Source organism: Lynx canadensis, chromosome B4 (assembly GCF_007474595.2).
Source record: "Lynx canadensis isolate LIC74 chromosome B4, mLynCan4.pri.v2, whole genome shotgun sequence".
Taxonomy (NCBI): domain Eukaryota; kingdom Metazoa; phylum Chordata; class Mammalia; order Carnivora; family Felidae; genus Lynx; species Lynx canadensis.
Window position 1 is genome coordinate 131,693,086 of NC_044309.1, and position 21,326 is coordinate 131,714,411.

A 21,326-nucleotide genomic window follows, 5' to 3' on the forward strand; every position below is an offset into this window, starting at 1 on the left:
CCAGCCCGGAAGCACACAAGCAGAGGCACGGAGCCCTGACTGTGCGTGGCAAGTCCCAGGCACTCGTTTACTGGTGCAGCTTGGGGACATCCCCGTTGTTGAGCAGTGGCGCCAGATGCAGAGCAGGTGTTGAGTGAAGTAAGGGGAATGGAGCGCGTGGTCACTGGGGGTGAGCCCCGGGACCGGCCTTTCCTGGCGCACAGGACTGAGCGGTTAACTGGCCCGAAGCCTCAGGGCTGGATTTACGTTGCACCTGCTACTGTCTCCTGTGGTTTATCCCCAGCCCCTCCCTACTGACTTGTCCCTGCCTTTATTTTCTCAGCTGCAGTGGGGACCAGCCCTGGGTCAGGTACCGGGTACACTGGAAAGCGTGGTTGGGGACCCACCCCAGTCCCTTCAAGCGGCTTCTCGGGAGGCACTGGATCTGGGGACAGAGTTACAGGGAAGGGCCAGGACCCGTCCCCCTGAGCTGGTAGGTGCGGCTCTGCAGGGGCTCCATCCCAGCACAGGTACGAGGGGCAGATGCCTAGTTCCCGTGGGGAGGATCCGCACTGAAGGCAGGCGTGGTCGGTTGTGAAGCAGGTAAGTTCTTCTGCCTGCTGCTCAGATGGCACTGAGAGATGCAGGGAAAGCTGCCCCTTCACACTGGGGTGTCTGTGAGGCCTAGTAAAGCCACCTCCCTCCTTTCTCCTGCCAGCCCCTGAGCCCAGAATCGCAGAGCAGGGCCTGCCTCAGGCCCCGTTCCAGCTAGGTTTTAGTGGAGAAGTCTGGTTTCTAAAGTTCAGGAATGAGTCTTTGGGGCATTGTTTAGGCTCAGACTTCAGATTTAAAAAAAAAAAAACTACACACTCTATTAATCCTGGGCATAATTTATTTTTTTTTGCATAGGCATAAATTAGAATCTGGAGATAAAAAATTCAGAACCAATAGTGCAGCATTTGTGACAGGAGAGCGCAAAATGAAACCTGGTTGTCTGGGGGGGGGGGGGGGCGGGGGCTGAGCTGGGGCCAGTGCCAAAGGCCCACAGGTGGCCTTAGGCCTCACCTTCCTTCTAGCTCCATCCCCTTGGAGCCCATTTGGGGCTCAGCCCTGTTCTTACGGCACCTGCCCGCACCGCAGCCCCCCCTGGCAGCCAGGTTACAAGGAACTGAAATCACCCGGTGCCCCACAGAACGGGGCTAGGAATCAAGCCCAAAGCTTTTCAGTTAAAAAACAGACCTTGAAAAATATATACATAATACAGCAGAGTCTGCTGGGTCTCAAAGCCCTCTCTTCCCCCAGCCCACACCCCTGACAGCACCCCACCCCCCCTAGAAAACGAGCCAGAAAGGAAACAATCTGAGCAAGAGCTGAGAGTCTCAAGGGAGTAGCTGAGCCCCTTACAGTCAGGTGGTGGTGGGACAAGGCCCACAGTGCGGACAGGCCTCTTCCCACCACGACATCCTGAATGTCACCATCATTCTCATTGGACCATCCCGAGAGTCTGGGGAGTATGCTGCTCCCCACCCTTTTAAGCTTACCCCAGCTGCTTATGGCCTCAAAGGGCAGGTCTGGGCTCCCTGCACCTTGGGGGAATGTGGCAAGCTTGCTCTGGGGCACAGGCATGCCCTAGCAGGAATGGGGAGCAGAGTGGGCCTCGGTCCCAACATCAGGGGAGAGAGAAAGCACTAACCCCAGCAGAGGGGGAATCCTACTGGCTGCCCCCGTGACCCCTCAGAGCCAGAGAGGCAGCCTCCCTTAGAGGCTCCTAGGAGCCCGACCCTCAAGGGTATGAGAAGCCCCGTGGCCCACTCTGACCCAGAACACATACAGTGTAGAGAGAGGCCTTTGGGGGACGTTAGGGGGTCAAGCTCCATAGGTTGATGGCACTAGATTTCTGGAAGAGCCCGGCTGCCCTGCACAAGCAGCTTCCTGCCTGGGGCTCAGCCCCAGCCTGCACTGTGAGCACCTTCCTCCTAGAGGACGTCACTTCCCTGCCAGGTGATAGGGGCAGCTCACCTGCCCCAGGCCCTTGCTTGTCCCACCCATGGCTTTGGCACCTGCTTCATTCACACGCCTACCAACCGCAGCTCCTTGGGTGCCAGCCCCCCATCCTGGGTCAGGGGCAGACAGGTTTCACCCACCTCTGCTGGGACGACATATGTCCACTCACTGCCTCTCCCCCTGCCTCACGATCCCCCATGATATGCTACATATATACACCCTCCCAAGAGGGGGAAGTAGACACCCAGTGCCTGGCACAAGGAGGTCACAAAAAGGGACGCTGGAACTTGCTGTCTACCTCGAGCTGCCCCGCGCTAGGAAAGCCCTGCATATTCTTTCTTGTCTCCATCGGGCCAGAGGTTCTTGCTCCTGGAAGTCAGTGCGCTGGTCAAGCATGTGGGGAAGGGGCAGGGGTGCTGCTCTCCCACTCCCAGAGAAGGGGGCACGTGCTGGGAGGGGCTGGCCTCCCAGCTGGCTGGCAGCAGCACAGAGAAGGCCTAGTGGGTGGGTTCCCCATGCACCCGGAAGCGGTAGATGCAGGTGTACTCGGGGTGGCCCCAGTTAGTCAAGATCCGAAGCTCCACCACCTGGTATGTGGCCATTTTAGTGTCCTGGGTAGAGAAAGAAGGTGTTAAGAGTGTCCCGAGCCCTCAGACCTCGCTGACAGGAGGGCAGAGAGGGGGACAGCCACCCCCAGGGTCCGATGCCCCCCTCCCCCACCCCTCCCATAGGCCTCCACAGCGAACTGGACTGCAAAGCTCCTGTCTTCAGATCGTGGAGCAGAGTTTCCAGCTTGTGGGCCAAGGAGTCCCAGGGGCTTCAGAGGTCCTCTAGGGGCCATGACCCACAGCCACATAAAAATGGCCTTGTAGCTGAGGACCAGCCAGATTCATTCCAGACAGATTCACAGGAGCTCTTTATCATGGTCAAGGGACACAATCACTGTCACAGAGGATCTGGTACATGTTGACGGTGGAAAAGAATCCTTTTACTCTGAATTAGGCAGAGTTTTCTTCCTCAAGTTCTTAGCAGGCCTCTGTCCTCTTTGCTCCAAAAGCCACGATTTTTGAGCTTTCGGAGCAAATGGCCCCCAGTTCGACGCCAACAGACACAGCGCTTTCCCGTTCCCTTCCCGTCCTCTGGCCTTCCGCACAGCCGCTTTTCCTCTACTGTCTCCTAAAGGCTCGGTCAGCACACATGCCCCGGACGTCCTAGGCACTCCCATGGCTCAGTCTTTGGTCCCCTGGTGGCTGCATGGGACTGGCCCACAGGTGCCTCAGACTTGGTGGCCAAACCCACTCCTGCATTAGCCTGCCTCTTGGCACCTGGGACAGTCCTCCCCTCCACCTTCTCCACTTCTGTCCAGTCTGACACTTGCAACTGTGTATCTACCTCCTCTCCATCCTCACTCCCGACACTCTCCGCAGCCACTTCCTGACCGGTCTTGTCCCCTGGGTGCACCGTTCACACGGTCACATGATCTGACTACAGCGCACAGTCTTGTCACTTCTCTGCCTAAAACGTGGCAGTGCCCACCCCAGCCCCGAGGGCCAGAACTCTTTGGCCTGGTAGCCAGGCCTGCCCCTCTCCGGCCTCCCTTCCCACCACTGTCCCTTTGCCACCTCACCCAATTCTTCACCCCTAGTGTAGCTCTCAAGCCCCCGGCACAGCTTTCAACTGGGCTGTCAGAACATTGATTTCTTGGGGCTGCCGGGATCTGGGAGCCTATCTCCTGGGGTGGAGACTGGCAATCTGCATTTCTAACAAGGCCCTGGGAGACTGATGCCCATTCAAATTGAGGCCAGAAGTCTCCCTCAGAGCCCTAGCCGTGCGGCACTGCCTGAGGCCTAGGAGGAGCACCCTCTGACAACTGCCCCCGGCTCCCCGTCCGGGATGGGCCCCTCTGTGTGGATGTCTATGTGGTGCCTCTCCTGTGCCACTTGGACAGCTGTCCCTGTTCCCTGCCTCGAACTGTGGGGAGGCAGGGGCTGTGCCTATTCTTGACCTGAGCCCGCGGTGCCTGACACGGAGTAAGTGCTTGGAAACCATCTGCCGAACGGACAGGAAGCTGAATATACCATTCCGCTGGCACAGCGGAGTCCCATACCTGAAAATAAAAGGTCTGAATGGGCTCCCCATCCTGGTCGTAGGTGAACTGGCCAAGAAGTGTCCCCTCTTGCTGCGCATCTTCATCAAATCCCTGAAAAGAGAACAAAGGATGGAGGGAAGATCTTGCTCTTAGACAAGTGCCCCAGTCACCCGGGGAAGAATGCTCTCCCTTCCTGTTCCCACACTGGGTCCCCCGCCCCCGAGCAGATCAGCGCCAGCCTTGGTAGGACTACAGGGGCCTGAGCACTGGACGTGGGTTCTTCCAGCACAGCCTAAGCTACCATTTCCCAGGCTGGGGCTATCCCTTCCAGATCTGCCCCCTTCCTCCCAAATAACGGTCCTGGCTCTATCCTTAGTAAAGACTCACAGGGTCCCGTAGCCCCTCTGACCCCCCAAAGGTAGAATACTCACAAAGATGGCAAAGTCCTTGGGGGCACTGGAGATGGTGCTGTTGGGGGACAAGGACTTGGGGACATGCTCTAAGGTGACAGCAGTGGGGCGGATGCGGGCAGAAAGGCGAACCACAGCAAAGCCCTGGGGCCCCTGGAAGGCCCAGCAGTTGCCTGGGTGCACATCTGGCTGGGGGGACGAGGAGGAAAGGAAGTCACATCAGCACGGGGCGGGTGACAAAGACGGCCCACCCTGAGCACGGCTTTTGCTGGCTCAGGACGGGAGTCACCCAGCTACGTAGGCGACCTGCTCGGGGCCCCTGCTGCTGCCCTCACGGGTACCTACCTGGAGAATGACTCGGGGCGACTGGGAATGGTACCACAGGGGGATGCCGAAGAGACTGAGGAGGGCCGTCTTGGTCTCATAGGTCTCAGAACATCGGGTGCTGATAACACTAGCCCCTGAGACAGGAAAGACAGGCAGTGTGGGCACCTAAAGCTGGACCCCAGCAGGGGAGGGAGGGAGACGCTGACACCTGTGCTGCTCACCAGCCCAGGGAACTCGAGAGGGAGCCCTACGGCCATGTCCTCTCTCAAGGTGGGAGGGCAGATGCCCCAGGCCGTCTTCAACCTCACCCCAACTACAGCTGTGAGCATCACTTTCCCTGGCCAAGGATGGTATTCAGTTCATCCGGGCTTCTCCAAGTTTCTTCGCTTGCCTTTGTTGTGATTTCTGCCCATCTCGAGCCCTGCCCGCCTAGCACCACGGCTGCCCGGCAGATGCCAGGGGGGCGGCCAGCACGGGACCAGGCTCTGCAAAGTGGGGAGAGCGCACCCACAGACCTCCTGATTCCAGAGCGTAGTCCACCATCCCGATGCGGTCCTCACTGTAGCGCTTCAGGGCCTGGTTTACGATGCGCTGCACCTGCTAAAACAGGCATCCGAGGCAGCTGCCACGAGCAGCAGACTCGTCCACCCTTGAGCCCCCACTACTGGGGGCGAGGGACCCCCGGACTGGCCCCCTCCTATCCTGCACCACACACTGGTGTCCAGCCACACGTGCCACTTAACCTGGATGCACCCCCCCCCCCCGCCCCCACAGCCCCAAAGCAAGCACCGGAGCCTCCCGCACGTGGTCTTGGGACGTACCGGGAAGCTGGCAGTGTGCGACTGCGCGGGTCTAGGACTCCCAGGGAGGGGGGCGCTGGACGAGGGGGTGAGGGTGGGGGTTGCTCCCGGGGCCCCACGGTCCTCACCTCCTCTGTCACCCCGATCACGCCTTCCCTCTGCAGCGTCAGCCCCAGGCTGGCGGCGGCCTCCCTCGCCGACTCGCCCCGCATCTCGGCCACGTGGGCGAGGATCCTGCCCTCCAGCTCCCGCAGCTGAACTTGCATGTCTTCCTGCTGAAGGAGCCCGTTGCGGGCCCCCCCGCCGCGCAGAAGGAACTGACTGATCCAGGCAGGGAACCGGGACTCCACCTGGCGACAGAAGGGAGGTCTCTGGGAGGCTCACAGGGACAGTGCTGCTGTGGCGGCTCCTGGCTGGAGTGGAGGGGGCGGGAAGAGAACACAAGCCGGGACGGGAAGGGCCGAGCACACCCCGCTAGTCCACCTGAAGGAAAGCGTTACGACCAACTCTCCGTGTTACTGATAACAAAACAGGAAGAACTGTCTACGAAAGGCAACGTCTGGGCCAAGTCCAGACTCAGGGGACTAGCAGGCCACCAGGGCAAAAGGCTCTTTGCCGTACAGACTCGTAGGACAGACACTCTCAGAGGACACGGTGCTCGGCAGGGGACTTGGATGGTTCCAACTTACGTCATCCCTCACCGCCTGCAGCTGCTGGGGCAAGAGGCCCACTTGGTCTGCCACCGAGCTCTGCTTCAGGCTCAGGGCCGCCAGCTCCTGCCGCAAGCCTGCCAGCTGGCCCTCCAGTCGCCCCAGCTCCTTCATGGAGTTCTCTCGGAAGGACTCTTGGGTCATCCTACTCCCAAGGAGAGGAGAAAAGAGTAAGCCTTGGATCTCTGGTGAGGTGTGAGGCCACGCCGAGGAACACAAGGGGATCCCCTAGTTGGCTCCCGACAGAAGTGAGTGCCCAGCACCTGCACACGAATGCAAGGCCTCCACCTAGGGACCCTGGCTGTAGAACACAGCCCCAGTGCCTTCGAATTGGCTTGCCGATCCCAACGAGCGAATTCTTAATCCTGTTTCCTTCCTAAGACCAGAGCCATAATTCACTCTGCCTCGGCCTCTCCATCCCCCACACGGGTGGATGTCTGGGGCACGGAAGGCAGCCTGCATGAGTGTGTACAGAAAAGGGAGCGGGCCTACGAGTGAACCCACAAATCCCAGTTCTCTTGCGGTGCCCCCTCCCCCACTCAACCGCTCTTGCCCTTCAGATGTTCCTGAGCTAGTTTTCAGCCATCCCCTCTCTGTTCAGAACACAATCAGAACTCTGCTCCGGGGCTCTGCGCCCCAGGCCCGCCAGGGTGTGGGGCGGAGAGGTCGGGGGTAGAGCAGGCCTAGGCCGGATGGCAGTGCCCATTACCTTTGCCACTCGGACTTCAGCTCCTGGAGTCGAGCCTCAGACTCCTGTAAGCAGGAAGAAGGCAGAAATACAACATATGCCAGGCTCAGAGCAGTCAGTCTCCCAGAGCAGGATCTATTGGAGTCTCTGTTCCAGCAGAGCCCTGCCCCAGGCTCTCCTGACTCCTCCAGCAAACATTAACCACCTCCTGGCCTAGGTCCTCATGAGAGGCTTGCCCCATCCGCATGCTTACGCATGCATACATTCCCTCATTCATTCAGCATCTTATACCCAGCACAACAGGCCTCTTGAAAGCGACCCTTCCTCAAACACACCCCCGGGCATCCCTGCAAAGCATTCCTGTGCACGTGGGTTCAGCTCCAGCGGAAGTCAGGAGATGACACCCCGACCCCATCTAGTGTCTAGGCACCCTTTGGGAGAACCAAGCTGCCTCAGCCCAAGAGCAGATGTTGAACTATAGATCAGGGCCCCACTGGGGAGGCCCCAGGTGCCCCTGAGTCCACCAACCTGGGAGGCCTGGACGATTTTCTTGAAGAGGTCTTCTGAGTCTTGTTGATGTTCCGCTCTCAGGGTGACCAGCTCTTCCTGTCAGACACAGGGGACCGTCCTGAGGATTTTACTGAGTTACGTGCAGAGGGAACTTACAACCACCAGTAAGTGGCAGAACTGGAGACTGAACCAGGCCGGTCTGCCTGCAAACTTCGGCTCCTGGCCTTTGTGCCACAAGTGCTTCTCAAACACGCAAGACCCCCTTGATCTCTGCTGCACCCCTACTGTGCCAGGCACTCTGTGGTCTCCTGTTTCCACAGTCGGGGTTGGGAGTGCACGGGGAAACCTGAGGGTCTCCGTTTTAGAGGAAGGAACGAAGGCTTAGAGAAGGTGAGTGACTGCCAAGTGACACGGCTGTCCCTCTCATGTCAGGGTGTGCAGGGCCTCACCCCTCCACCCCACACACCCACGGTGTCACCCACACGCCACTCTGCTCACGCTCAGAGACCTGGATCCGAGCGGCGGTGTCCCTACGGAAGTCCTCCTTCAGGGCAGCCTCGCGGCGGCTCACCAGCCCTTCTAGAAGTGCCAGGGTGTCCTCGTGGCTCAGGCCTACGTGGCCTCCCCCACCAGCGGCCCCTTGCCGCAGCTCCAGACGTTCCAGCCGCACAGCCTCCTTCTGCCAGTTGGAGGAAAATTCGGCAGCGAGAGCTTCTAGGCGCCGCTCCAGAGAGTGTACCCGGGACAAGATGCGCTGCTCAGCCTGCTAGGGGGTGAGAGGGAAAAGCCATAGAGGTGAGGGGCCTAGGACAACAGTGCTTCCTGAAGAGAAAGGGAAGGGAATCCCAGGAACACCCAAATGTGAACTCACGCTGGTCCCGAGGACCATCCGTGCTCAGCGAGGTGAGTACCCCAGCAGGGCAAAGGGGTACCGCGAGTATGCGGACACGTGGTGACAGAGTGCAGCACAAGGTGCCAAGGACGGGTGCGCAGGCCAGGTGGGAGGGGACACAGTGCCCTCTCCAAAGAGGGCCCAAATGGAGGAACAGGTCCAAGAAGAGGACCAGAGGAGCGGCAGGGGGCAGGGTGGCCTCCCGGGCTGGAGCCAGCCCCCTTCCCTCTCCTACATGTGTGCATATGCAGGAAAGCGAGCGGCCAACAGGTTCAGCCGCCCACTTCGTTCAAGAGAACTATGGCTAGGGGCGCCTGGGTGGCTCAGTCAGTTGAACGTCTGACTTCGGCTCAGGTCATGATCTCGCAGCTGTGAGTTCGAGCCCCACGTGGGGCTCTGTGCTGACAGCTCGGAGCCTGGAGCCTGCTTCGGATTCTGTGTCTCCCTCTCTCGGCCCCTCCCCTTTTCACACTGTCTCTCTCTCTCTCTCTCTCAAAACAAACATTAAAGGGGCGCCTGGGTGGCGCAGTCGGTTAAGCGTCCGACTTCAGCCAGGTCACGATCTCGCGGTCCGTGAGTTCGAGCCCCGCGTCAGGCTCTGGGCTGATGGCTCAGAGCCTGGAGCCTGTTTCCCATTCTGTGTCTCCCTCTCTCTCTGGCCCTCCCCCGTTCATGCTCTGTCTCTCTCTCTGTCCCAAAAATAAATAAACGTTGAAAAAAAAAATTTAAATAAAAAAACAAACATTAAATTAAAAAAAAAAAAAAGAGCTATGGCTAAAAGACGAAACAATTTGAAGAGGCTCTCTTTCTTCTAACTGGATGGCCCACAGAGTAGGTAGAATAAGTCCTTTGGAGTTGACGGTGGCACCTGATAGCATGCCATGGATTTTGAAAACCTTGTTGGCTTAAAAACAAAAATCTTTGCCAAGAGAAATTATAGTCTCTCAACTGTCAATTAAAGACCGGGGCCGCCTCCTGAGGGCAGACGTTGCTTCTGATTTTTAAATGTTTTAACATAGGCAGTACATCTGCAAGACAGGAAGAGCAAAGAGTGACAAGTCCTCTCCTAACCTGTGTCCCATCCACCTGGGCCCTCAGCCACCACCGGCTCCCACACCAGGCAACTATTTTTATTAGTGTCTTTATGCAAACGTAAGCAAGTACAACAAAGGTGTGTTCGTTCTTTACCTCCTCCTTCTCACAGAAAAGGTAGTCCTGAAATTGAACTGCACTTAACATCCTTACTAACGATTCCAAAAGGGAAAGTTATAATGCCAGAATAGGTCATTATGTGACAACATGGCAGTCGGGAAGGTAATATTCGCCAAAATAAATGGTTAAAAATGTGTTCCCCAGTTAAATTCAGCAAGATACAAGCAAAATTCAGATGTCATTAGGGGAAAAAGAATGAAAAACTTTTCACTGGTGTCTTCATGACATGTACGCACACATTCTGGTTATGTGTGCCCTGTCACCTCCCGCATCACACTGCAGGCTCCTTGAGGACACAGCCTGGGCAGCCTCGGGCAGAGTGCAGACAAGGCTCTTGTCCTCCCGTCCTCCCTGTATTTGTACCCTCTGCAGTGTGGCCTCACATGTGCTATATCAAGAGGTGGTGTCTACCCCGCCCCCTTTTTTAATGTTTTTATTTATTTTTGAGAGACACAGCATGAGTGAGGGAGGGGCAGAGAGAGAAGGAGACACAGAATCCAAAGCAGGCTCCAGGATCCGAGCTGTCAGCACAGAGCCCGACGCGGGGCTCAAACTCAAGAACCGTGAGATCGTGACCTGAGCCGAAGTCAGATGCTCAACCGACTGAGCCACCCAGGCGCCCCTATTCCCCCCCTCTTTGAGTCTAGACTGGCTTTGAGATTTACTTCGGCCTGGAACGTGGAGGAAGGGACAGTGTGCTAGTTTTGAATTGAGGCCTGATTTTGCTCTTGTGGCACCATGGTCGTCTGCTAAGAGAACGAGGCGGGGCTTGCCTGCTGGACGAGAAAAGCACGTGTGGCACCCAGCCTGCCCCTGCTGACCCAGCAGCCCGTCCCTGCTTAGACCAGAAGAGCCACCCAGGGCACCCACGGGCTCGTGAGCCAGTCGAATGCTTGCAGCTTTAAGGCACTGATTTTAGGGGTGATCTGTTTGTGGTAATCGGTAACTGACCAGCCCATCGCCTTACTCTTAGAAGATGCTGAGGAAACATTTACGAAACTATAGAGAAGGAACAAAGTAGCTGAAACGATTTGTCTGATTCCTTTTCCTTCTGTTTTTTTGTTTTGTTTTGTTTTTGTGTGTGCTTAAGATGGCAACTGATTTGGGACAATTTGGAGTCCTATTTAAGCCCAAACTGCTCTCCCAGTGCCTGTACCCCAAACAGCAGAGACAGGGGACAAGGCAGTCTACCAGCTAGGACACCGCCTACGGAAGCTATAAGGGCAGTGAAATCAACTGCAAATAGAGGCAAGGTGAGGACCCGTGACCCTAAGCTACTCACCTGGAAGTCTCTGGACTCCCACACGTCATGCTGCCTGCTGCCGCCCTTCGCTGCCCACCAGGAAACCATCGCAGGGTGGAAGGTCTGCAGCCCATAGGGGTAGAAATACCAGGCACCTGTACACAGAAGAGAGGGGCTTATCCAGGCCCGTGGCCATAAGCCAGAAGGCACACGCTGCTGAAGACGGTGGCCTAATCAACATGGGTTGTTAGCAGCCTGTCCCATTCTGCGAGCTGGGCTGCTTCTGGAAGGCAGTACGAAGGATGGAGGTTCCCATCATTCTCTGAGGCAGCAACTTCCACCTGACGGTCCCAGAGTATATGCTTTCTCACACTCCTCAGGAATCCCCATCTTTCTGTAAATGGCAAAACTCAGAGAACATAGCTCTAATAAAGCTAGGGATGATCCAGAGGTACAACCAGAGGACCTGATGGTGGCTCTCAGCCAAGACTGTCCGGCAAGATCACCCAGGAAGCTCTTTGGGCGCCTGAGTGGCTCAGTCACTTAAGCGTCTGACTTCGGCTCAGGTCATGATCTCGTGGTTCATAGGTTTGAGCCCCGCATCAGGCTCTGTGCTGACAGCTCAGAGCCCGGAGCCTGCTTCAGATTCTGTGTCTCCCTCGCTCTCTACCCTCCCCCTCTCGTGTTCTGTCTAGGGTCTCACTCTCTCTCAAAAATAAACATAAAAAAAAAAAAAAAAGATCACCAGGAAGCTTAAAAATACCCAATATCTGGCCCCACTCTCTAGAAAATGAATTCACGGGTCTGGAGTATCCCTCTATAGGTGAGTCTTAAAAGCTCCCCAGATAACTCTAATGAGCTGCCATGGTTGAGAATCCCTGAAACAGGAGACACCTGCTAAGAGAAGGTGCTTTTGACCCAAGACAACACAAGGCTGCAGCCACAAAGACGCCTGCATCTTGCTTCAGGGGCCATCTGCTTGTGATGTGTTTACTCCTGAGCTTACGCGTGTGGGGTGGGGGATGAGGGCACCGAGAGAGCCGTATCAGCCAGTGGGTCTCCATCCCAGGGAGACCACACTTGCCACTCAATCATTGGCCGTGAGCAGGTACAACCGGAAGCACACGCCCACCAGGCTTTCCATCAGACCCTCTGGACACACCTCACTTAATGCACTCCCTGAGCAGCCCACTCCACCGGCCTTTCAGGCCCTCCGCACACATCGGCCCCATCAACCCTATGAGGCCACGGTGAAGCTCAAGTTAACAGAGTAACTCCTGAACAAAGCACTATATGATCGTAAAGGGTCATTATTACTTCAAGGGCGATGCCCAGTTTCCACTGGACGTGAACAAGCTCTTCTTGTAACAGCAAACAAAAAGGAAGTCCACACTTGGAAAAATTTTCTACCTGGCTGTTAAATAAAATAAATACTAGCTGAGTAGATGCTAAACCTATAAAACCAGCTCTAAAAAAAGGTAAAGCGTGGTCTTTATAAGTTAATTATAAATTGGTACAATAATTAAAACGGAGCCTGGGGGCCATGAAGGCAACTCACGTGGAATCGTGAGACTGCAACACTGTCAGATTAGAAGCTGAACACGATATATATAAATAATGATTACAACTATGCAGAACACGTGAAAGTCCTAAGATAGAGAATGGAACACCACCAAGCATCTTGTAAGGCTCTGTGCTGACAGTGCAGAGACTACTTGGGATTCTCTTCCCCCACCCCCTCCTCTCTGCCCCTCCCCAACTCATGCTTTCTATCTCAAATAAATAAACAAAAAAAAATTTTAAATGAAATATCTTAGCACAAAAAGGCAGACTTCTCTTTACAACTTTATTGTTTCGATCTTAAAGATTGAACTTGATGTTGTAACAAGAATTCACTCACTCAGACTACACCCTGATTTGGAATGCAGGGAAAATGACTACTAACAACAAGATCCCTGTCAAGATCCCTGCTTTTTACCCCAATACTCCTGTACTAGGGCATGTTCTGACTCAGATGGCCCCAAGGATGCTCTATTGACATGCCAGGCAGTCAAGTGCGGCCACCCAAACAGAACACAAGATCAGCGGATTGGGGCATATCCCTTCTCACCCACTGGACACCCTGCAAATGCCACACAGGTCCACGAGGAGCCGGGAGGGCCAGACAGGAGTGGCCGAGAGCTTGGGACTGAGCTGCCCAGGCTCAGTCTGACTCCACTCATCCTGCCTCCTTCCGTTGCCTGTAGGCAATCACCATCCCTCTGGTTTTTGCGTGTCCGCTCAGCGCCAGCCCCCCACCCACACTGCCCTGCCCCTCTGGCTCACCAGCTCCATTTCGGCCTGGCATGCTCGCCCTACCCCTGCCCTGCAACACCGGGCAAGCTTACCATAGGTCAGGCCGGTCAGAAGCAGCAGCAGCAAGAGGAACCACAGGAATGTCTTCACGGATGAGAAGCGCCTGGGCCACAGGAGGGGACAGCAGGGGAGGAAGAGGTGTCACAGAGCATCCAGGGCTCTATATCCCCGCTGGGAGTCTGCAGAGGCTTTCCCTGAGTGCCAAACTAGAGTTGGGAGGGGGATGCCCTGGAGCATCTCATCTTGCCAGGGCTGGACTGGAGACTTTTAGAGCTTTGCCTGCAAGTCTTGGAATAATGGGGACAATGCTGACTCTGAATTTTATTGATGTGATTAAAAAAAAAAACCACGGGGTCTTTGTAAAACCTGAAATTTTCATACGAACAAGTCCTCTAAGCAAGCAATTCTAGAAAAAAATACAGAACTCCTTAAACAATATTTTCCTTAAAAAAAAAATTTTTTTTTAACATTTATTCATTTTTTTTGAGAGACAGAGTATGAGCTGGGTAGGGGCAGAGAGAGAGGGAGACACAGGATCCGAAGCAGGCTCCAAGCTCCGAGCTGTCAGCACAGAGCCCGACGCGGGGCTCGAACTCATGGACTGTGAGATCATGACCTGAGCCGAAGTTGGACGCTTAACCGACTGAGCCACCCAGGTGCCCCAACAATATTTCCTTGTAGAAAAATATGGAACCTTCTTTTGGTGACACGGATCCACCCTTGGCCCTCTTCTCAGCGTAATCCTCAGCCAATCGTCCAGCCAGGATTACGCCCAGAGGACCTTGACCTCTTGGCTCAGTCTTCTTTCCCGGCTCTGCTGGGTCAGGGACTTAGAAAATCAACCCACAGCATCACGCAGCGCCTATCCCTGGCTTCTGAACACCCAGCAGAGAACACCGGGTTCTAGACTGCCCCAGGGCCAGGGGGAAAGCTGAACTTTCCTCGGAAACACCACTTTTTGGGCCAGAGCCTGAAACGTGGCCAGCCAGAGTAGGACCAGGCTGTCAGACTCAGACGTGGCTGGATGGGGGCTGGCATCTCGCAGGAAGTAGCCAAGTAACAGGAACCCGTAATTTCAGAATTGTCCCTGAAGGGCTACCGGTTTGGAAGGCAACACCTGACTCGATCCCATTATCTGTCAGGCAGAGAGGGGCTCTGGACAGTCCACTCCATGCTCACTGATTAAAACTACATGTAAAGTCGAGAAAAAGAAACCTTCACAGAAAGGACATATACAGGTGTAGAAGCTTATTGGTCCCTTCTGTCCCAGGGCTTTCTGAGTCATTGTCAAGGTGGGAGTCTCGCTCACCTGGTTAAAACGAAGACATCGAGGAGGGAGGCAGCTGTTGTCAGGCGATACCAGGTGGTGCCAACCCACCAGTAGAGGAGTCCAAACAGCCGGCCTGGAAGAGGGACGGTCAAGGCCTGAGTGTCACCCTCAGCCAGCGGCCTGCAGCTTGTGGTTTCAGAGCATTACTGTCTCCACCTGCAGCCCTCCCTGCCGCTACCCCCAATGCTGACCTGCCGGTGCACCTGTCCTCGAATCCCACCTGCCTACTCTGCCAACATTCTCCATCCTGCTCCACAGCTGCTCCTGCCCTTCCGAGTGGGAGTGTTAGAGTGCTGGCTCCTGGTTTCCAGGGGCTTATTCTAGGACGAGCTCTCCCTGCTCGTCCTATGGTCTCTCGGTGGGATGCCCAACCACAGGGAGAAGGGGAAGAAGGGGAAGAAGGGACTGCTGTAGAGAATGGAAATAGCCGTGCACAGAGTAGCCAGCACCCACCTGGAGAAGTGACCACCATCCAGAAAAAAGAGGCTGCCCAAGAGGCTGCGTTCCTTAACCGTGAACCCGAACCACGGTGGTCAGTCTCCGAGTATCCTGCAGGGACAGAGAGGCCACGGCTCAGTCTGTCCTCCCTTTTAAGAGCCCAGAGACAGGGAGACTGCCTATTATTTATCTTCTCCTTTAGACTGTGAGCTGAGACCACGTATCATTCTCCTTCGCATCCCCAGAGCGTCACCCAGGCCTGGCACCTAGCGGGTCAGTAAAGGTCTGTCAAAGGAACGCGACGGGAGGTTTCTGACATTTTATTTCCCTTGAGCTTACTGTCTGCACCCCTCTCCTCACCAGCAATCCTTCGATCCATCGTTCCGAGCTAGACCAAAGGGGTCAAGCAGCTCCTACGTGTGAAGCGCCCCGTTAAGGCAGACACAACGGAGTCGACCATAGGCTGCTCCGACTGACGGGGACAGGGCAGTCACAGTATGTCAGGGGCCGCCCCAGGCCTGGGTTCGGGGTGCCACGGTGGCATGACCAGGGGGTGCCCAGCTGGTCTGCGCAGGGGCCTGCCAGACACCACGCTCTCTCAGGCTGGCAGGGGGGCACCTTCCCCGGGCTTCCCGTCACCTCCCCCAGCAGCCCCAGAACCCGCTGGAGCGTATCCCTGAGGCGTCACCCACCTGCATAGTCATCCTCTGAAGAGTAACCTGAGGAGGACCCCAGGAAGTCCTCGGAGCCCTTGTTCTCAGAGAGCCCGTTGAGTTTGCTGCTTTCGGTGCCGCCCGTGCCTCTCCTCCTCCTCACCCGCAGATCCTCACCTGAGGAGGGAAGAACTCGGGGTTCTCCTGGGGCAGGAGGCTATCCCGGAGGGCCTCACGGGGACACCTTGAGGAGCGTTTCTGACGGACAGATGGAGCTGCCCTGAGCTTCCTCCTGAGCTCCCCGGGGCCAGGGGGGGGGGGGGGAGGGGTCTCCGGGCCTGGAGCAGCATCGTGGCCACCTCGTTGTCTGAAGTGGCCTGTGGCTCCTCTTCCGAGGGCTTCTGAGGACGGGGAGCCCTTCCTCTGGCCCGGCGGGGATTAGGAAACCACTCAGGAGAGGGGAGAGTTTGGACCTTAAATTTCCAGAGGAAGCAAAGCCTCGGGAGGCAGGTTTCAGACACTCACCCCAGTAGGGGTCGCTATGCAGCTGGTCGTCGAGGATGGAGCTCCTGGCAAGGGAGGCGGCCCGGGGGCTGCCAAAGTAGGACTCCCTGACCACCGACTCGCTGTAGTAGGACGTGTGCGTGTCGGAGGAGGGGCCCAGCTGCGGCGCTGGGGAGAGGCGCTTCATGTTGCCGGACTTCCTCTTCAAGGTCCTGTGGGAGGGGAGCCGGCAGGGGAGAGGAGGGGAGCAGGCAGGTGAGCCCAGCCGGGAACAGGAAAGGGAGCCGCTCTGCCCGCCTCTGGTGAGTGGGGCAGCCTTGTTGCCAGGCAACGGACAGCTCCCAGCTGCTGACTGCGCTAACCACAGGTGCAGTCGCTGCCCCGGTTATCTCCAGATCCCACCAGCAGTGAGTGATGAAGGCAGGATTCAAATCCAGGTCTCTAACTTCAAAGCCAAAGTTTTTTGTCCCCCCCCCACCCACCCCGCCGCCATGCTTCTAAGGGAGTAGCAATTTCAACCACCCACTGAAATCCCAGACCAACTCGACCTGGCCTCCCAGGGCTAGCCAAAGCCTCGTGAGCGGTTATCTGGGCCTCATATCTGCAAGCGGGGCAGGATGAGGCTGGCGCCTGCTGTAGCTCATTTGCCATGCTCCTCGGACCGGGACCTCTCCTGGGCTGCCTCTGCGGGCCCCGCTGAAGCCCTGCAGAAGGTACTCCTGGGTCTGGGGAGGATGGTCAGACGGGCACATCCGTCCAGAGCAGAGAGGGCTCCTGTGAACCCAGCCCGCACTGGCGGGGTTTCTGGCCTGGCTTATTCTCGAAGCTGCCTCTCCCCACTTCCTGTTCTCTGACCGAGAGGGCAGCAGCCTGGCTTACAATAGGGGGAGAAGAGACAGCAGGGCTGGGGCCTCGCATCCTCAAAGGTACGAATGCTCCCCCTCGGCTGGATACGGGCACCTGATCTCTGCCCAGTCAGGTGGCGACAGGACAAGGCTGTGCTCAGCAGGTCAGCGCTATCCGTGGGTGGCCGGGGCGGAGCGGGAGGCGGGGGTGAGACGGCAGTCCCCTACCTGAGAGGGCTGTCTTTAAACAGGCTCTGGCTCCCCATCACCGAACTCCCTCCACTGCTGCTGCCGCCGTCATCATCGCCCTGGGAGTAGCGCGTGAGGCGCTGGCTTCGGCGAGACATGACGAGGTAGGATGGGGACTCTCCCCCTGAAGAGAGTCTTGGGAGAGAAAGGAAGACCAGTGAGGCCTGGCGGGGGCAGGTGTTTCAGCTCCTCCCGGCGAACAGCCTACCCCCTGCGCATTCAACACAGACAGCCCCAGAGGTGGGGACAAGGGGGCGTGTACGGAGCATCTCCCGGCACCACCCACCCTGCCGCCAGGCGGCCCTGCCTCGGGCTCACTTAGTGCCCAGGTGGCCTCTCTCACGGTGCTTTCCACACGCTCTTCTGGCTTTCGGTTTGACACGGAGCTGCCTGAGAGGCAGAACCGGACCTTCTGCAGCCTTTAGCAAGTAGCAGAGCAGGTGGAACGTGAGAGGCACGCAACAGACGCTAACTGAATGCCTTTGATCATTACTGCCCACACAGAGTCTCTAGTCGGGCCATCCCACTACGCTGCCCTCCCCCTGGAGCTGGGTGCGCGCGCCTTCCAGCTGTTTCTCTTAGAGGGGACACACTTTCTTTTCCTTGTGGCTAGACTCGTTGACTCAGGGTCCCAATCCAACGCTGACCGGAGAAGACCTTTCTGGGGTGAGCCCCACCTACATGCTGAAGGTGTCCGCATGCTGTAGCCCCTCAGTGATCATTGTAGTGCAACATCAGGGCATCCTGTATGATGATAATTGTGATGACGGAATACTTTGTTAATGCCTCCTGGGTGCCCGGCTTCTTTCGCACTCATTTCTGATCCTTATGAACACGGGAGGTACCATTACCGCCACTGTGCAAGGGAGGCACCTGGGGCCCTGAGACGACCGGTGACCTTGCCCACAGTCCCCTAGCCTGTACATGACAAAGGCAGGGTTTGAGCTCAGATCGGACAGGTGGCACGGCCTGGCTCTTTCCCCCTCTACCATAACGTTTGCAAGTTGCTTTAGGAAACGTGTGTCCCCAACCAGAGTCTTTGACGGCCCTGAATATGCACAGAACGGGTTGTCACACGACAAATATTTGTCAACAAACTAACAAAACAGGGAGGTGGAGCGGCCGTGTGGGATCACAGTCAATCCCTGCTGGAGGGAAGAAATCACCACGTGCCGTGGGAAATCAAGGCTCTGGAACGGATACCGAGGACTCGAAGCCAAGGTGAAGAGTCATGGCAAAAGGCGGTGTTTGACGACCGGGGGGGGGGGGGGATTAATCAGCCTTTCAGATGTAGAAACCCAAATTCAAAATCTCAGATTTCCCGCGTGAGGAGTCTCAATGTGGTGCCTTTGCCTGCCCATGCTACAAAGTCTTTGTTACACTTAGGCCCCCACGAGAGTCCCCGGTACTTGTGACTTATTATCACTTCTCATATTCCTTATACTATTAGTTCCCTAGGTTGTGCAGTGGGTATAGGCTCTAGTGTTTCCCAACTCCAGCCTATGGAAACCAGAAGGTCTGGTTAGTCCGGCCGGAGAATTCAGAAGTCCTCTTCTGAAAAACAAGCAGCCTCATGTCTCGGTCTGACTGGCGTCTGCCCAGGTACGATGCCCACCTGGCATTCCCCCCCCCCCCCCTGGTTTTTAGACAGTGTTAGTAAAGGGACCAATCGGTAGTAGCCAAAGCAGGAAGCTGGCCTGGCTCCTTTTCTGTATTCCTCTCCTTATAAGGTAATGCCACCCCCACTACTGCCCTCCCCACCTAAAAGCTCCAGATGCCCATATAGACTCCTCTTCCTCAACCCCCACCTGCTGAAGTGGACGAAGCCTTCACCCGGGGCGGTGGGGGGGGGGGCAGAAACAAAGCAACGTTTCTGCCAACTCAAGCTGCTGTTGGCAAGAATATAAATATTCAGATGAAGGGGTGGGGAGGGGAGGTGTGGGGAGGTGGGGGGGCTGAAAGCATCAGAAGTCAGCACCCTCCTCCACCCCCCCCCCCACCAAGAGGCTTCTTAGTCTTTCCTGTAGTCCTAGTATCAAAAAAAAAATAGTTTGCAACTGAGTCCGGTTTCAGAAAATGAGAAAGGTCAGGGCTTGAATCTTCCAAAACAAAACAAGAAATGAATCTCTAGGAGCTCGAATCTTTTGCGTATCTGAATAGACCCCACCCTCACCAACTCACAAACACACACACACACACACACACAGAGTTAAGAAACCCTCAAACAAAACATCCCTCCCCACTTCTGTGCTGAACCACATCCCTTTTCTCAACTCCACCTTTCCCCACACCCCCCTCGGCAAACTTATATGGCAGTGTCCACCCAATCTGCAAACTCAGATCGCCGGCGACTTCCACGGGACGTTTTCACACTACTTTCCTTCGTGGGACCTGTAAAACGCTCCAGGGGCTAACTCCCTTCTCCCTTCATTTTCCCCACGGGCTGAACCTGCAGAGAATTTTTTTTTTTTTTTTAAACTAACCACGCGCCTTCCCTGCGGTTCTGCACTAAGTCACACTCCCGCCTCCTATTTGTTTGGTTTCTTTTTTTAAGAACTGAACAAAATGGGCCTCCCTCCTATTCCCGGAGTCTGACAGGCAGAGGGCAGAGAACTGCCTGTCCCTGGAAACTGCCTGCCTGGCACGAAAACACAGGCACTGCCCTGGGCCGGTTTGAGGTAGCCCGGTTCTCGCTCCCCTCCTCTCGGGGAGGTTCTGCCCCGGGGAAGTCCCGCCTGGAGACATCCGCCCTCCGGGCTGACCAGTGGGCGGCCGGCCCCGGGGACGGGGGGCGGGCTGCGGCGATGAGTCAGGGCGGCTGGCCCCGGCACGGCGCTGGCCCTTCCCGACCGGCCCAGGGGCGTGCGCCAGGCGGGGCTGGAGCCCGGCCCGGCTTGGCCGGGAGAGGAAGAACCAGGCCTGGGCAGCTCGGCCCTGGCTGGGGCGGCCCGACGGTGACCCCGGAGTCCGGCCGGGGCCCGCGGGGAGGCGGGAAAGGCCGGCCTACCCCGCCTACCACCCTTGCCCCGCACGTCCGCCCGCCAGAGGCCTACCGCCGGCTGTTACCTGCTGCCGCGGCTGCTCCGTGCGGGGCCGGGGGCGTCCGAGGCCCGCTGCGCCGCCTGGGCGCGCCCCCTTCCCGCGTCCGAATCCTGCGAGTGGCGCTAGGCGCGCGGACCCGGGGCGCGCGGCGCGGGACGAGGCCAGCGGGCCGGAGGGCGCGGCAGACAATGAGACCCGCGCAGAACCGCGCTGCGCGAGTGGGGCCGGCCGGCGCGCGCGTGGCCGAGTGTGTATGTGTGCGTCTGCCAATCAACGCTGACAGGCCGCCGCCCATTGGCCGGGCCCCGCCCGCGTCACCGCCCACTGCCACCGCCCATTGGGCTGTTTGAACACAAAGGCCCCAGTTCGCTCCGCCCGCCGCGTGGGCCCCGGGGGCCCGGCGAGCCTTGCCTGGAGTCCGCGCGTGGGAGGCGCGGGGGGCGGTGCCGAGCCCCGGGAGCACGCAGCTGGAGCCCGCAAGTTGGGGCTCGGCCGGGACTGACTGCGCACTTGACTCCAGGTCTGGTGGCTCAAAACACCTGATCCCGCTCCGAGCACCGCCTCGTGCGCCTCACCCCACCCGTGGCCTTCCGGCCGTGGCGTCCCCGCGCTCCGCAAACGGACTCCACACGCGGGATGCCAGGGCTTTAAAGGCATCGGGTGATTGGGGGAGACACAGCCTCTCTGAGGACGGCTCCCCACCAACCCCCCACCGAGTGGGGAGCAGGAAAAGTAGAAGACCCTTGGCCTAAGGCCCACCTGGAAGGGTAGCTAGTAGTTAGTCCTCAGCGGACTAGCCAACGATTGTTGAAGGGATGCTAAACGCCTGGCGCATGTGTAATTGTCCTTTTAGCCAGGCATTTCCACACCCATTTTAGAGGTAAGGAAACAGGTTCATAGAGGTTTTAAGTGATTTGCTTCAAGTCACAGCCAGAAGGAGGCAAAAGTGAGATTAGGAGATTCTCCTCACATCCAAGTCGGCTTTGTCTGCTTAAGAGTTGATTTTGGGATTCCAGACAGAGCAAGGAGGCTCTGGCATTTCCCCG

The 21,326-nt window shown here is 57.2% G+C and overlaps 1 protein-coding gene across 3 annotated transcripts; it reads right to left on the minus strand.

Annotated features, from left to right (window-relative positions):
- Positions 1-853: 853 nt before the first annotated feature.
- Positions 854-20,499, minus strand: SUN2 (Sad1 and UNC84 domain containing 2). Of its 3 annotated transcripts, XM_030320649.1 has the most exons (18): positions 20,305-20,499; positions 17,218-17,373; positions 16,166-16,356; positions 15,680-15,817; positions 15,003-15,098; positions 14,529-14,622; positions 13,252-13,322; positions 10,904-11,019; positions 8,026-8,283; positions 7,536-7,613; positions 7,029-7,072; positions 6,299-6,464; positions 5,738-5,959; positions 5,325-5,409; positions 4,828-4,943; positions 4,504-4,671; positions 4,091-4,183; positions 854-2,594 (listed from the first exon to the last, which is right to left on the minus strand). In XM_030320649.1, the coding sequence occupies exons 2-18, from the start codon at positions 17,334-17,336 to the stop codon at positions 2,481-2,483; spliced, it is 2,169 nt and encodes a 722-aa protein (XP_030176509.1). In that variant the 5' UTR covers positions 17,337-17,373; positions 20,305-20,499; the 3' UTR covers positions 854-2,480. The 3 variants fall into 3 exon arrangements, with proteins under 3 accessions (XP_030176509.1, XP_030176506.1, XP_030176508.1); XM_030320646.1 differs by lacking the exon at positions 20,305-20,499 and having other exon boundaries at positions 8,026-8,280; XM_030320648.1 differs by lacking the exon at positions 20,305-20,499 and having other exon boundaries at positions 5,325-5,406.
- Positions 20,500-21,326: the final 827 nt, after the last annotated feature.

Coding starts and splice junctions, on each gene's coding strand:
- SUN2 (XM_030320649.1), bottom strand. CDS start 17,336: ATGTCTCGCCGAAGCCAGCGCCTCACGCGCTACTCCCAGGGCGATGAT. Junction 13,323..14,528: donor GATGTCTTCGTTTTAACCAG/GTGAGCGAGACT, acceptor CCTGTGGCCCAG/GCGCTTCTCATCCGTGAAGA. Junction 7,073..7,535: donor AAATCGTCCAGGCCTCCCAG/GTTGGTGGACTC, acceptor TCCTGCTTACAG/GAGTCTGAGGCTCGACTCCA.